Source organism: Argopecten irradians, chromosome 13, assembly GCF_041381155.1.
Source record: "Argopecten irradians isolate NY chromosome 13, Ai_NY, whole genome shotgun sequence".
NCBI classification, from domain to species: domain Eukaryota; kingdom Metazoa; phylum Mollusca; class Bivalvia; order Pectinida; family Pectinidae; genus Argopecten; species Argopecten irradians.
In genome coordinates, this window is record NC_091146.1 from 17,712,802 (window position 1) to 17,729,506 (window position 16,705).

A 16,705-nucleotide genomic window follows, 5' to 3' on the forward strand; every position below is an offset into this window, starting at 1 on the left:
TTCTCAAGATAAAACGTAGTCCTGTTCTCAATGTTCTCAAGATAAAACGTAGTCCTGTTGTCAATGTTCTCAAGATAAAACGTAGTCCTTTACTCAATGTTCTCAAGATAAAACGTAGTCCTGTTGTCAATGTTCTCAAGATAAAACGTAGTCCTGTTCTCAATGTTCTCAAGATAAAACGTAGTCCTGTTGTCAATGTTCTCAAGATAAAACGTAGTCCTTTCTCAATGTTCTCAAGATAAAACGTAGTCCTGTTCTCAATGTTCTCAAGATAAAACGTAGTGTACTCAACGTGTTCTCAAGATAAAACGTAGTCCTGTTCTCAATGTTCTCAGATAAAACGTAGTCCTGTTTGTCAATGTTCTCAAGTTAAAACGTAGTCCTGTTACTCAATGTTCTCAAGATATAAAACGTAATTACTCAATGTTCTCAAGATAAAAAAATGTTCTCAAGATAAAACGTAGTCCTGTTGTAGTAAAACGTAGTCCTGTTCTCAATGTTCTCAAGATAAAACGTAGTCCTTTTGTCAATGTTCTCAAGATAAAACGTAGTCCTGTTGTCAATGTTCTCAAGATAAAACGTAGTCCTGTTGTCAATGTTCTCAAGATAAAACGTAGTCCTGTTGTCAATGTTCTCAAGATAAAACGTAGTCCTGTTGTCAATGTTCTCAAGATAAAACGTAGTCCTGTTGTCAATGTTCTCAAGATAAAACGTAGTCCTGTTGTCAATGTTCTCAAGATAAAACGTAGTCCTTTGTCAATGTTCTCAAGATAAAACGTAGTCCTGTTCTCAATGTTCTCAAGATAAAACGTAGTCCTTTACTCAATGTTCTCAAGATAAAACGTAGTCCTGTTCTCAATGTTCTCAAGATAAAACGTAGTCCTGTTCTCAATGTTCTCAAGATAAAACGTAGTCCTGTTCTCAATGTTCTCAAGATAAAACGTAGTCCTGTTCTCAATGTTCTCAAGATAAAACGTAGTCCTGTTCTCAATGTTCTCAAGATAAAACGTAGTCCTGTTGTCAATGTTCTCAAGATAAAACGTAGTCCCTCAATGTTCTCAAGAAAAACGTAGTCCTGTTTCAATGTTCTCAAGATAAAACGTAGTCCTTTACTCAATGTTCTCAAGATAAAACGTAGTCCTGTTGTCAATGTTCTCAAGATAAAACGTAGTCCTGTACTCAATGTTCTCAAGATAAAACGTAGTCCTGTTGTCAATGTTCTCAAGATAAAACGTAGTCCTTTTGTCAATGTTCTCAAGATAAAACGTAGTCCTGTTCTCAATGTTCTCAAGATAAAACGTAGTCCTGTTCTCAATGTTCTCAAGATAAAACGTAGTCCTGTTGTCAATGTTCTCAAGATAAAACGTAGTCTCAATGTTCTCAAGATAAAACGTAGTCCTGTTGTCAATGTTCTCAAGATAAAACGTAGTCCTGTTGTCAATGTTCTCAAGATAAAACGTAGTCCTGTTGTCAATGTTCTCAAGATAAAACGTAGTCCTGTTGTCAATGTTCTCAAGATAAAACGTAGTCCTGTTGTCAATGTTCTCAAGATAAAACGTAGTCCTGTTGTCAATGTTCTCAAGATAAAACGTAGTCCTGTTGTCAATGTTCTCAAGATAAAACGTAGTCCTGTTCTCAATGTTCTCAAGATAAAACGTAGTCCTGTTGTCAATGTTCTCAAGATAAAACGTAGTCCTGTTGTCAATGTTCTCAAGATAAAACGTAGTCCTGTTGTCAATGTTCTCAAGATAAAACGTAGTCCTTTACTCAATGTTCTCAAGATAAAACGTAGTCCTGTTCTCAATGTTCTCAAGATAAAACGTAGTCCTGTTCTCAATGTTCTCAAGATAAAACGTAGTCCTGTTCTCAATGTTCTCAAGATAAAACGTAGTCCTGTTCTCAATGTTCTCAAGATAAAACGTAGTCCTGTTCTCAATGTTCTCAAGATAAAACGTAGTCCTGTTCTCAATGTTCTCAAGATAAAACGTAGTCCTGTTGTCAATGTTCTCAAGATAAAACGTAGTCCTGTTGTCAATGTTCTCAAGATAAAACGTAGTCCTTTGTCAATGTCATGTTCTCAAGATAAAACTGTAGTCCTGTTGTCAATGTTCTCAAGATAAAACGTTCCTTCATTCTCAAGATAAAACGTAGTCCTGTTGTCAATGTTCTCAAGATAAAACGTAGTCCTGTTTGTCAATGTTCTCAAGATAAAACGTAGTCCTGTTACTCAATGTTCTCAAGATAAAACGTAGTCCTGTTGTCAATGTTCTCAAGATAAAACGTAGTCCTGTTGTCAATGTTCTCAAGATAAAACGTAGTCCTGTTGTCAATGTTCTCAAGATAAAACGTAGTCCTGTTGTCAATGTTCTCAAGATAAAACGTAGTCCTGTTGTCAATGTTCTCAAGATAAAACGTAGTCCTGTTCTCAATGTTCTCAAGATAAAACGTAGTCCTGTTGTCAATGTTCTCAAGATAAAACGTAGTCCTTTTCAATGTTCAGATACTTCTCAATGTTCTCAAGATAAAACGTAGTCCTGTTAGTCTTTTCATGTTCTCAAGATAAAACGTAGTCCTGTCTCAAGTTCTCAATGTTCTCAATGTTCTCAAGATAAAACGTAGTCCTGTTGTCAATGTTCTCAAGATAAAACGTAGTCCTGTTCTCAATGTTCTCAAGATAAAACGTAGTCCCATGTCTCAATGTCTTCAATGTTCTCAAGATAAAACGTAGTCCTGTTGTCAATGTTCTCAAGATAAAACGTAGTCCTGTTGTCAATGTTCTCAAGATAAAACGTAGTCCTGTTGTCAATGTTCTCAAGATAAAACGTAGTCCTGTTCTCAATGTTCTCAAGATAAAACGTAGTCCTGTTGTCAATGTTCTCAAGATAAAACGTAGTCCTGTTGTCAATGTTCTCAAGATAAAACGTAGTCCTGTTGTCAATGTTCTCAAGATAAAACGTAGTCCTTTTGTCAATGTTCTCAAGATAAAACGTAGTCCTGTTGTCAATGTTCTCAAGATAAAACGTAGTCCTGTTGTCAATGTTCTCAAGATAAAACGTAGTCTTTGTCAATGTTCTCAAGTAAAACGTAGTCCTGTTTTCAATGTTCTCAAGATAAAACGTAGTCCTGTTGTCAATGTTCTCAAGATAAAACGTAGTCCTGTTGTCAATGTTCTCAAGATAAAACGTAGTCCTGTTCTCAATGTTCTCAAGATAAAACGTAGTCCTGTTGTCAATGTTCTCAAGATAAAACGTAGTCCTGTTGTCAATGTTCTCAAGATAAAACGTAGTCCTGTTGTCAATGTTCTCAAGATAAAACGTAGTCCTGTTGTCAATGTTCTCAAGATAAAACGTAGTCCTGTTCTCAATGTTCTCAAGATAAAACGTAGTCCTGTTGTCAATGTTCTCAAGATAAAACGTAGTCCTGTTCTCAATGTTCTCAAGATAAAACGTAGTCCTTTACTCAATGTTCTCAAGATAAAACGTAGTCCTGTTGTCAATGTTCTCAAGATAAAACGTAGTCCTGTTGTCAATGCTCTCTAGTTAAAACGTAGTCCTATGCTCGACGTTCTCAAGTCCTGTGCTCCGCGTTGTCTGGACGCACCAACTGATTCAATCGGATCACCTCGTCATTTTCTCTGAAACTAGACCCGGATGTAAGTAGTAATCGACTACTTTCGGTAAAGATGGCGGCGCCCATTGTAACACGCTTGATCGTTATCAGTTGGCGATAAGAGGTGTTTCTTCTTCGGCTGCATCTATGTCTACAGTATATGGTATTCAATTGATGGTTCCTTTCATTTTGTATATGAATTACAACTAGGAATTTGATAAAGTACCTAGTTTTTTTTATTAAGCCACACAAAAAAATATGTCTGTTTAGGGTTACATCGGCAAAAAATAGGACTAGTCGGTCGGGAGGATTCTTTTTTTTTTTTTTTTTTTTTTTTTTTGTGTCTTTCACTCTTAAATGATGGCCAGAATCGGAGTCTGAGATCGAAATCCTGACTTTTTAATGGTTTTTCCGTAGAAAATAACAAAATAGGGTCGGGGGTTAATAAAATAGGGTCGGTCGGGTAACCCTAAACAGACCTTTTTTGGACTTATGATACAGTCACTCTCTTTTGGGCGGTGTACAGTCAAACAGCAGGCCTTAGTTTAAAAGGTCCCACTAAAAACAGTTCCGTTTTATGATTACACACAGTGGTACTGTTTATATTAAAATTCAATAAACGTATTACGACTTTGTTGTTTATTAATTTTTCAGCCGTTTACGTTGTATATATAGTTCAAAGTAATATTGTATGATAGGCCTAGTATATGTAAATAAATTAGTTGAAAGCATAAAGATCAAATAACGATGATCTTGTATTTTTTTTTAATTACATTCATAAAATACTAAATGTTCATGTGTGGATCGATTTTTTTATCGGTAATAATAGTAAGCAAAAATGCATTTATCCCAATCTGGCTGATTGGAGGGAATCAAGTGAATCGAACATCTCTTTTAATAAAATCTCGGAGTAAAGGTATAGAAAATGTTGGTCTAATGTAGCCAAGAGGGTTTTCTCGGTTACGTAACCCAACTATGAAACCGATGTCCAATATTTTTGTCTTCAAACTAGTAAGGCGGCATTGTTCTAAAAAACTATTCATTTTTTATTTATTTTTTTTTTATTTATTTTTTTATTTATTTATTTATTTATTTATTTTACAAATCTATTCACGGTGGCCGATCCGGATAAAATATGCATGAGTTAGGCCTATGCTGCAATCTTCCCTTTTTCGATGCGTCTCTGCTGCGTAGCTGACGCCACAGATAAACTACGTATACGATGCGTCCCGAGAAGAGAGCTTTATATAGCCAGCCAATGAGATTGCAGCATAGGCCTAGCTCATGCATATTTCAACAGAACAATTAAAATTGGAAAACAATACAGTCATATCAATTTTTAATTTACATATTATGTCCAATCAAAGGGTGAAGCTTCCGCGTAGCCCACTTAGCTTTTTGTGAAGCTAATTATAATACTTGTCATACAGTTAGGTCTGAGCAAGGACGTATATGAGTCTAACTTATAAATCCTTGGGTCTGAGCGTATGTTCGAAGAAGTGGGCGAGGTGTTCCGATTGCAACTGACTGTGCATGACCTCGGGTATTCCAGTTCGTGTGCACATACACGTGTATATGGAACAGAAAAAATCCCTGTGAGAGTTATTCCCCTTGTAGTCATGCCCGTGATTTGTACGGATATATTGATCAATGGAAAGTGTGATTTATGAATGGGATTCGTTTACTACGCATAGCAACGCGTAGTATTTTCAGGGGGCACTGTCTATAATTTCACCTGCGAACCACAATTTTGATGATTTAATTTCTAAATGAAATTCATCGTGTGTATCAATAAAATATAAATATTTTCACCACACGCCGATTTCGGGAAAATCGACGTTTTTTAACAATAATGATTTAAAGTTGTATGGTCTATAACTTTCGCTCTTTTTGTCATAGTGAAAACTGTTTAAGTGTTATACATATTTTTCTCCGTCTGTCTGAGTTTTAAACTTTCTAATTTTACCACTTTTTACAAAGTTGCAGCACTGGAAGTATTTTTAATTATAAAAGTAAAAAATCTTTTTAACGTGTACACGTGAAAAATAGGCTCGAAAGATGCCGAATCATTCCGAACTCTTCCGAACATCATCGGGACAATCTCGAAGTAAAACGAGAGTTGTGAAACCAAGAGAAAATGTCCACAAATTTTTCATAAACAAAACATGTGGTCAACCTCAGCAGACTCTATCTACAAAGAAAATAATGCTCGCACATTACAATATTTGATACACACAATATTTTACGGCAATGTGTAAATTGGATGTTTCAAATACTCAATCTGTGGACATATACCAGCACAATTTACTCATATTAGCCAGAAGGAAAACGTAAACAAACACATGTGCGCTTACGCTAGTTACCTGGCTCACCACGTGCAGATCGTGTCGAACGTCAGCCACGTGATACGATTCGGAATTCGACAAAACCCGAAGTCACTGAACATGGCGGTGATTGAAGGCGCTTTATTCAAAACCAGGAATATATGATACCTAGATTTCGGCTCTCTTATAGGCAGATATATGCTTTTGGGGAGCTAAATCATCAAGTTACATGTCAATGTTTAGATATCAAATGTTAAATTTACATATCGTTACAGTGAAATTAGCAGCAATATAACTTTAAATCTACTGTCTTATATCACAGCTAATGTGGGACAAGGAAGTAATTCCAACCGTGTGGACAAAACAAAATTGTCAAATTTTCGAGGCGATCTGCCCCTTTATCAAGACATACGAAACGAACACGATTACATAATGCAAACAATCAGTATGTTATCAGACCTTTCATTTTAATTACAAACAAACTCCATAAACAAATGTTGAAGTATTATACAAAATACATAACAAAATTTATTTGTCACCAAATTATTTTGGATTTGCTGTTCGTTTACTTTTATGGTTTTTTGTTTCATTTTTACGATTCATTCACCGCATATCGTTTCCAGAAATATGACGTTTTAGAAAAGGTATTTGAATTAAGAGTTTGTGATAATCAGAAACATATATTAGAGAGGCAGATGTACCTTTGTATGTGCTTAAGGGTTTTTATATTCACTATTCAATAATACAGGAGAAAAACTTTGATCACACGTTACAAAAGTTACACTAATTTTCAGATGGTTTCAGTATGATTTTGGAAAGAAAAAAATAACATTTGAACTATATTACTAATAAAACAAAATGTACTTCTGGTTACCATTATCTCTACATGTACATAACCTATATACTTACAAGATATTTAAAAAATGTACATTAAATATACATTAAAATTTATCTACGACACTTTACGGATCTGGTCGACTATTACATGTAGTTGTAGTAGGGTCTACTTCAGGGTTCTGTGTATATAGGTGTACATGTATATAAGACTATACGAAGAAAGGTTCAAATGAGCAGAATTTATTACTCTCTAAAATACCCTCTTCATAGAGGAAGAGGCTTGAGAAGATGTCTCGACTACCGGGAACATCCGTTCGTCGTGTACGACTTGTGCATAAGACGATAGTAATCGAACAAATCGATCTAAGATGCGCTCTAGATCTATATATTTCTCTTTTGACGACATATTTTCATGTAACACATAAGCATATAAATTACTGCAATTCTTTGTGTATTCAGAACGTCACTTGGTAGAATGTGGTTTTGTAGAAAGAGATTGAATAACTTTCTCGTGCGACATAAAATATGTGATGTGAAACTTAAAAATTCAAGAAAAAGAAAACTTAGAAGAAAATTTTAAATGATTTGAGAGATTTTGTTATGCATTATGTATATAACTAGATATTTTGGCATTTCGATATAATGCATATTAAGTACATGCAGTAGTCGAAAAGATACGTGAAGTATAATAGATAAATGATCTTTATTCACGGTTAAAATTGAATAATTAAACACGATTGTTTTGTTAGCTGTATTATAGATATATGTTGATTTAAAATCACTAGTGCATTCTCCGAAATCGGCGTGCGGTGAAAATGTTTATAATTTATTGATACACACGATGGATTTCATTTACAAATTATATCATCAAAATTGTGGTTCGCAGGGGAACTTAAAGACAGTACCCCCTGAAAATACTACGCGTTGCTATGCGTAGTAAACGAATTCCATTCATAAATCACACTTTCCATTGATCAATTTGCGTGCAAATCACGTGTATGACTACAAGGGGAATAACTCGCAAAGGAATTTTGTCTGTTCCATATATGGTAATTCAGTCGACCTGAGTGTGTGGTCTTTCTTACAGTATAGGCTAGCCGGAAGTCATAGTTGTCTATCAATCAAATTCGGTCGACTCCAGTACGGATGTAAAGATTACTTGTAATTATTGACATGTCTATTATGATATCGTCAATACTGGAGTTATGATGTGCATACAATGTATCCAAGGTCACCGTTTACATACATTGTAGTCTTCTTTTTATGACTTTTCTGATATTTCAGGGATATACATTTAACAGATTCACACACATTTAAGCACTAGTCCGATACCCATGACTAATAAGTCCTATTGGCCCAGTTTTCCCACCCGATTAAAGTCTGTAAATACTAAATTCTTAAATAGTGTGGTCGATGGCATATTTCAACACATTTTGAGTGCATTATAATGTATACAATTATTTCAGTCGGGATGCATCATTTTGTGAGAATTTGCGTTTGTAATTTAATTGTGTCAAAAATCTTAAACTGATAATGACAGAAGTGCTGAAGCAAAACAACTGTATATCTAAGTTGGACAAATGATTAACAAATTTGGGGTTAACTTGTCCGAATGACTAGCGGCGAAAAATGTTAACGTAGCAGACTGAAATTAACATTTTTTTTTCAACTCTTTCAGACACCATTTTTATTTCTTTTAGTTTCAATAAAGAATCTTTCCTTTTTGAAATTCTGCTTCAAAATGTAAATAGTAGAATTGATAATGAAATACTCATTATAGTGAAACACTATATATATATAATGCGTTGTCTTCACAAATCTTTAAATTTAAATTTTATAATTAATGCTATTCAAGACTATCATATTATTCAAAAATGTTTGGCTAATAACAAAGGTAATGTGTATGTAGCGAAATTTTGGAAGGAATGGCAAAACTGGGAAAAACTTGTTGGCTATAATTAATGTATAATTAATTTATTTTCTTTCTCCTCTTTCTTTCTCTCTTTCATATGTTCTGACATATTTTGTCTCCTGGGCTTTGAAACAATATTTGTTTTTTACTCATATTTTAGTAGTATATAATTAACATAATTTATCCATTCCCCATCTCTCTCTTTCTCTTTATCTTTTTATCTTTCTGTCTATCTATGTCTCTGTGCCTGTATCTATTGTATGTCTTTCTGTTTGCATTTGTATCATATGTCTATATGTTCATGTGTGTATGTAAGTGTACGAGATGGTGTGCAAGTGTGTGATGGTGTGTGAGAAGGTGTATATGTTGTGTACCAAGTATGTATATATATAAGGTATATATATCTTGCTATAAAATAATGATGAATGATAGTGAGTGAAAGAGTTTACATGTACACATAGCTCAAAGTATTCATTAATTGGAAACGATTAGGGAAAATGTAATATAGAATTATAAATTATAACTTGTAATACAAATAATGTGAAATGACAGTGAGTGTGTTTACGTGTCAATATATGCCATTGTATTCATCAAATTGATTATAAAAAAAATAATAAAAAAAAAATAAATATATTTTCAAATTTGTATATCATTATCTGGTACTTTAGTTAGATGAATTCATCTAACTAAAGTACCAGATAATGATATACAAATTTGAAAGAATATTTTTTTTATTATTATTTTTTTATAATCAATTAGTTTTACGTTTGCTATATGACATCAGATTCTGATGTCATATAGCAAACGTAAAACTAATTAATAGTTATAAGCAGTATATTAAGATGATATTAAGATGATAGCAATCTCCTAAACATCTCCTGTAGTTCGTTGATGTTCTAGCAAATAGCAAATACATACCCGGGTATGGATCTTCAGCTCCTTGCTTTTCTTGAGATCGAGACGAAGTTAACATACACAACATGCGACATCCGTGACCGATCGAAACGAAGTTAACACACAACACACGACACCTACGACCGATCACGACGAAGTTAACACACAACACACGACACACGACACCGCGACCGATCGAGACGAAGTTAACACACAACACAACACCACATCCACGACCGATCGAGACGAAGTTAACACACAACACACGACACCCGCGACCGATCGAGACGAAGTTAACACACAACACACGACACCCGCGACCGATCGAGACGAAGTTAACACACAACACACGACACCCGCGACCGATCGAGACGAAGTTAACACACAACACACGACACCCGCGACCGATCGAGACGAAGTTAACACACAACACACGACACCCGCGACCGATCGAGACGAAGTTAACACACACCCACGACCGATCACACGACACACAACACGACCGCGACGCGATCGAGACGGAAGTTAACACACAACACCAGACACCCGCGACCGATCGAGACGAAGTTAACACACAACACACGACACCCGCGACCGATCGAGACGAAGTTAACACACAACACACGACACCCGCGACCGATCGAGATCGAGACGAAGTTAACACACAACACACGACACCCACGACCTATCACGATCGAGACGAAGTTAACACACAACACACGACACCCACGATTTTTATGTTTGTATCTGAAACATATACCTACCGAAATCACTTTACAATTATTAATTATATATCATAGCGAAATTTCGTACGTTTATTGTTCTTACATAATTGTTTATAATTAACCTGTGAATGTTTTGGTAGTTAATTATTCAAAATGCTTTATTTATCTTCACAATAAATTATCTGCAAATTCTTTACAGAATATGAAAATGTGTTAAATAATAACATAAACAAACATTCGTGCGATGACTCTTAAGACAAATCTTTTAATTTCAGTACCGTGGCATTCTTTCTTTGTCATGGATCATAATTTTAAAATTTAATTTCAATTAATGTTTACCTGCTACTATACAGAAAAGATGCCGATATTTGTAATCCTTAAACAAATAAAATTACCTTATTGATATATATATATATATATTTTAATCTCTTTTAAACAAATAAGATACATGTAATTCATTTTTAATTTTAAAAATCCCAAATGTTATTTTGCAGCTATAATTAAAAACAGAACTTGAGACGTCCGTCATAGTTCAAGCGTCCGAATTACCATACCACACAATTACCATCTTAATTATGTACAACGTAATTGATACCTATATACTGAATTTTTATACAATATAATTCATCGCAATACTAAATTTTATACAATGTATTGTATTGTCGTACTAAATTCTGCCAAGGACGTATATGAGAATAAATAAATCCTTGATTCTACACAATATAATTTTATAGTGTCTATAATATAGGTTGTTTTTCTGGAAAAAAAATTACCCGTTTTCTAACTTAATGGCAAGATATGGAAAACATTATGATATTTAAAAAAAGTTCTCGAATACTATACAGAAAATACAAAATGCTAAAAGTCACTTTGCAAAGGTATTACATACAAAGCTGAAATAATTTAGCATCAAATGGGATGAAATTAAAATTATAGATTGTTTTTCCTGACTTTTAGACATAAATTAACATAGTTTGACTTATTACAAATATTACAATATTACAAATTAGCTGATACCACTATATAAGTCTACAAAATCAATTAAAAAGGATTGTCTTCAATCACGGCCTACTATTTTTGTTATAGGTATTTTCTATTAAATTGTTACATTGAAAACAACAAACAATTCTAGAGAATTGATTATCGGAATCATTATTGCTGCCATTTTTGTTCCTAAATTTTGCTAATTAAAGAATTTGCAAGATCAATTTATCATTGAATACAGCAATGGATTACTGACTTTTAATATATATATATACGTTTGTCGATCAAGGTGTTGCTGTATTAGGAATTTCATTTATGAACTGGTGCTTTATTCTCAGTTTCAGAAGCGAATCAAATAGGATTTATTTAAAGAAAAGAAAGGCGATATTGAGGCGACATATCGTTGTGGAAAAGATTGGAATACATCAAGAAAGCGAAACGCTTTTTTTTGCAATACAAAATGGTATATATAGAGAATACACGGTTAGTATCTTACAATATAAGGTTTATTTTGGTGTGAGACTTAGGAAAGCCGAGATGACGAGGCTTTGCCGAGTCATCTCGGCTTTCCGTGTCGAGCACCAAAATAAAACTTGTATTGTAAGACACTAACCGTGTATTCTGTTTATCCTACAACCATTATGGCATTCAAAACGAAAGCAAATTGACAGTTCCTTACTTTGTTTCGCTCGAAGCGAGACGCTTCTTTGATGCGGAGGTAAAGATTCATTCACTTAACCGAATGAGAGTGCACTCCTTTTTACTGCCGTGGGAAATATATAAGCGCATTCACCGTAATTCTATTCAGTGTGATATATCACTGAAAGGAAATGAATATACTCAAATAACAATAAATACCCATTAAAGAATTACTTTACAATACATACCTTTGTCATGAGCCAAGAAAAAAGACGGCACCGCCATACGAGATTTTCGATATCGTAAAAATGACGTCATTTCGGTGAATGTGACGTCACGTTTTAGCGGGACTGAATGACGTTTCATTCACCGGAAGGTTCAAGTTCTGGGTCAAGTTAGAAAAAGTGCCGTCAGATATGGAACAAATTCACGTGATCGTATTGACGGATAAAGCATATCGTATTGACGGATAAAGCACAAGTTTATCCGGCAGTAGTTATCGGTCCGTATGTGGGACAGTTGCAGGATAAAGATAATTATTGATATGTAAAGAAGATGATATCTTTCATTATGGATTTTACGGGAATAATCAGTGAGTGATTTGACCACGAGCAACATCAGCAGAAATAAAACATGCATAATCGAATCGACGATAGCATGGGAATAGATGATTCAAACAATATAAGTGAAGATACAAGAACGTTTATCGGAGATAGACTTCACAGTATCGATTTGGGTGTTAACGGATCCATTGATAGAGGAAATATAAACAGATACACTGGGACATATTCAGGAGACCAGCCTCACAAGTTGTATCCATCTGGTGGCGGGTGTAGGGAACCGCCTGATCTACAGACAAACCTTGGCACATATAAAGAATCGGAACACACTGGATCCGATGTCTGTGGTAAATTGTATAATAGGAATTACAATTTACTACGAGACATCATGTCAAATACAGGAGGTAAACTATACATATGTGACGTATGTGGTAAGGGGTGTAGTACGGCACGCAATCTACAGACACATATCAGGACTCATACAGGGGAGAAGCCCTACAAATGCATTGTATGTGGTAAGGGGTGTAGTACGACACAAAACCTACAGACACATATCAGGACTCATACAGGGGAGAAACCGTTCAAATGTGATGTCTGTGGCAAGGGGTTTACTGCGTCAAACCGTCTAAAGACCCACCTCGTGACACATACAGGAGAAAAACCTTACAAATGTAATGTATGTGGTAAGGGGTTTAGTGTGGCACAAAGCCTTCAGACACACCTCGTGACACATACAGGAGATAAACCTTACAAATGTGATGTCTGTGGTAAGCGGTTTAGCCGGACAGATAGATTAACGACACATCTCAAGGCACATAAAGGAGAGAAACCTTACAAATGTGATGTCTGCGGTAAGGGGTTTAGTGTGTCAAAAAGCCTACAGACCCACCTCATGACACATAGTGGACAGAAACCTTACAAATGTGATGTCTGTGGTAAGGGGTTTAGTGAGTCAAAAAGCCTACAGACCCACCTCATGACACATAATGGACAGAAACCTTACAAATGTGATGTCTGTGGTAAGGGTTTTAGTGGGTCAGTTGACCTACAGAGACATCTCAGGACACATACAGCAGAGAAACCTTACAAATGTGATGTCTGTGGTAAGGGGTTTAATCAAAAACAAGAGTTAAAGGGACACATTTGGGCACATACCGGTGAGAGACCTTACAAATGTGACATTTGTAGTAAGGGATTTTGTCAGAAAGGAAGCCTAAATGTACATTACAGAACCCATACAGGAGAGAAGCCCTATAAGTGTGAAATTTGTGGTAAGGGATTTAGCGTTGCACACAATCTACGGAAACATCTCCGGGCACATACAGGAGATAAACCTTACCAATGTGATGTCTGTGGTAAGAGGTTTAGTGTGGCACAAAGCCTACAGGCCCACCTCATGATTCATAAGGGACAGAAACCTTACAAATGTGATGTATGTGGAAAGGGGTTTATTCGGCCAAGAACCCTACAAACCCATATCAAAACACATACAGGAGAGCAGACTCACAAATGTGATGTCTGTAGTAAGGTGTTTAGTGGGTCAGTTGACCTACAGAGACATCTCAGCACACATACAGGAGAGAAACCTTTCAAATGTGATGTCTGTGGTAAGGGGTTTAACCGGACTGATAGATTTAAGAAACACCTCAACACACATACACGGGGGAAATCATATAAACTAGATATACGTGATATTGAGTCCCATGTTTCTCAAAATGTCAATTTATTTCATAAACAACAGAATGGACAGATGTCTTATACATGTGATATTTCTTGTAATTCAACAATGCATTCATTGTCGCTAAATGGACCTAACCCAGATAATACTGTAAAAGGGACACACGGGACCTCAATAGTATATAGAACTATTGTTAATGGTGAGACCGATTCTGTTGATGATTCTGGCCTTCATCAGACCGAAAGTACTGTATTACCAATGGAAAACGAAAGTAGATACACATTTGATAGAGATGTTGACACTTTATACCCAGGAATGAAGGTCTTCGTGTCTGAGAATGGTGTCTCAGTGACAAAGTATAGTTTGGAGTACCTCCTCCAATATTACAAGGATAAAAACTTCATGGAAATTTCTCAATGACATTCAAAACGTATTGACATTGGAAGGACCTGGTCTTCTATCTTGATTAGTATTCTTATGTTTTTATCGTGTACAAATCAAAACATGCCATTTATTTGACATGAAAAAAATATTTGTATAAAAATCGATGCGTTCTTCTATATATCAAATTGTTCAGGAGCGAATTTGAAAATGAATTTTGCATGACTGAATTTACATGTATACATGTATATTTAAAAAATCGTTAATTATTATTAAAAAGCAGGACAGTAGAGCAATAACATGTACATTATGTTTACTTTACTACTCGCATTGCCGTCAAGGACAGGAGATTTATCGGAATATCCTACTATTTGGTCACCATTTAACAGGATATATAATTACCTATCGACCATTTTTATCGGAATATTCCACTATTTCCACAATTTTTATTTTATCAAACTTTTTTTTTTTCTCATTACCATAAAAGAAAATGGAAGAAAAAAACATATGTCCATGTGCCGTTTTTACGGTGAGCTGGGAGCGGACATGAAATAAATAAAATTATTGCGTAGGAACGAAATATCATTGCGTGGGAACGAAATATTATTGCGTTACGAACGAAATATTATTGCATTGGGAACGAAATAGTATTGCGTTTGAACGAAAATATTATTGCCCGTGGGAACGAAATATTATTGCGTTCGAACGAATAATTATTGCGTTTCAAACGAAATAACTATTGAGCTCATTATCATACAACTTTATCTAAAAAAGATTGTTTTCCTTATTTTTAACGTTTTAAAGTTTGTTTATTGTATTACACTTTATTAGTTTCAATTGAATTATATATATAATTGTATTTATCTTGTAAGTACAACATAGTATCTTGTACATGTATGAACAACTGAGTGTATAAACATGTACGTACAAGATACTGTAATGAACTTGTACGAACTTGTAAGATATGAAGTTTACGTAACGTACAAGTTAATAACGTTGTACGTACAATAATACTATGTTGTACGTACATGAATACAGAACGATGTTACGTACAGACGTACAAGATAATAGTTTGTGCATACGTACCTACAAACGTACACGATACTGTAATAATAGATATTAATAAAAATACTAAGTTATACGTACAGGATTATAAGTTGTACGGACATGATAAATAAAATTATTATACTTTAGTATTGGTCCTAATACGCTGGCGTAAATAAAAGCAGTCTATGTACTTTTATATCACTGTTTATATGACTTTAACACATCGGATTATTATGTTTCAATATTGCCGTATTGAATGTGTGCAAATTGTGTTACGAACGAACATTATTATGTAACTAGTACTTAGTCAACTAATTTTAAGAAGTAAAATAATGAATTTTCCATGACTTTTCTTTATTTATTTTTCCCCACAATTTAAATGCAAATCATTGAAGGCCAGTGACTGATATAATTACAAATCTAAATAATATATGCAATAAACTTTAAAGTAAAGGATTTTCGAAGAGCAAAATATGCTTATATAAAATATACTTGATTAAGAAGGTTAACACAGAACCACTTTAAATGACCAATAACAAAGACTATCGATTATGAAATTGCAGACTCCCACATATTGAACTTAGCCAAATGTGAACTTGTTGATATTTCGTTCGAACGCAATTAATTATTTTCGTTTTCCATCCACGTATGTTATAATTATTTATTTCATGTCCGCTCCCAGCCATCGTAACGTTTTTGAGCTATTGTCACTCAAAGATACCTAGTTGACAAAATATTGGATTTTAATGGAAATTGTTGCCGTTTTATTAAAACATATACCCAAGGGAAATGGTTAAGTCATATTTTCCTAATGAGTGTTGTGTGATATGTAAGGATTGTTTGTGAATTTATTTTCCACTGATTCTTCTTTAAAGGGCCACTACCTTTCCGTGAAACGGCTTTTTAATAATTTTAAAATAGGAATGTGAAACGAGATCAAGAATTTTTGTAGAGTCGCAGAAGTTATTAACTATACGTTTAACAAGCACTCCTTATCATCACCCTCAGAACTTTTTAATTAGAATAAATAAAATGTTTAATTTCATCAACGCGGGGTCGTTTTTATGTTTCCCTGCCGTCGTCCCTAAATGCCGCTATGCGTAGTTGAATATCCA

At 34.6% G+C, this 16,705-nt stretch overlaps 1 protein-coding gene across 1 annotated transcript; it reads left to right on the forward strand.

Moving 5' to 3' along the window:
- The first annotated feature begins 12,467 nt into the window (after nucleotides 1-12,467).
- On the forward strand, nucleotides 12,468-14,608 carry LOC138305555 (zinc finger protein 708-like). Its single transcript, XM_069245846.1, has one exon. The coding sequence runs from the start codon at nucleotides 12,558-12,560 to the stop codon at nucleotides 14,580-14,582; it is 2,025 nt and encodes a 674-aa protein (XP_069101947.1). The 5' UTR covers nucleotides 12,468-12,557; the 3' UTR covers nucleotides 14,583-14,608.
- The last annotated feature ends 2,097 nt before the right edge of the window (nucleotides 14,609-16,705 follow it).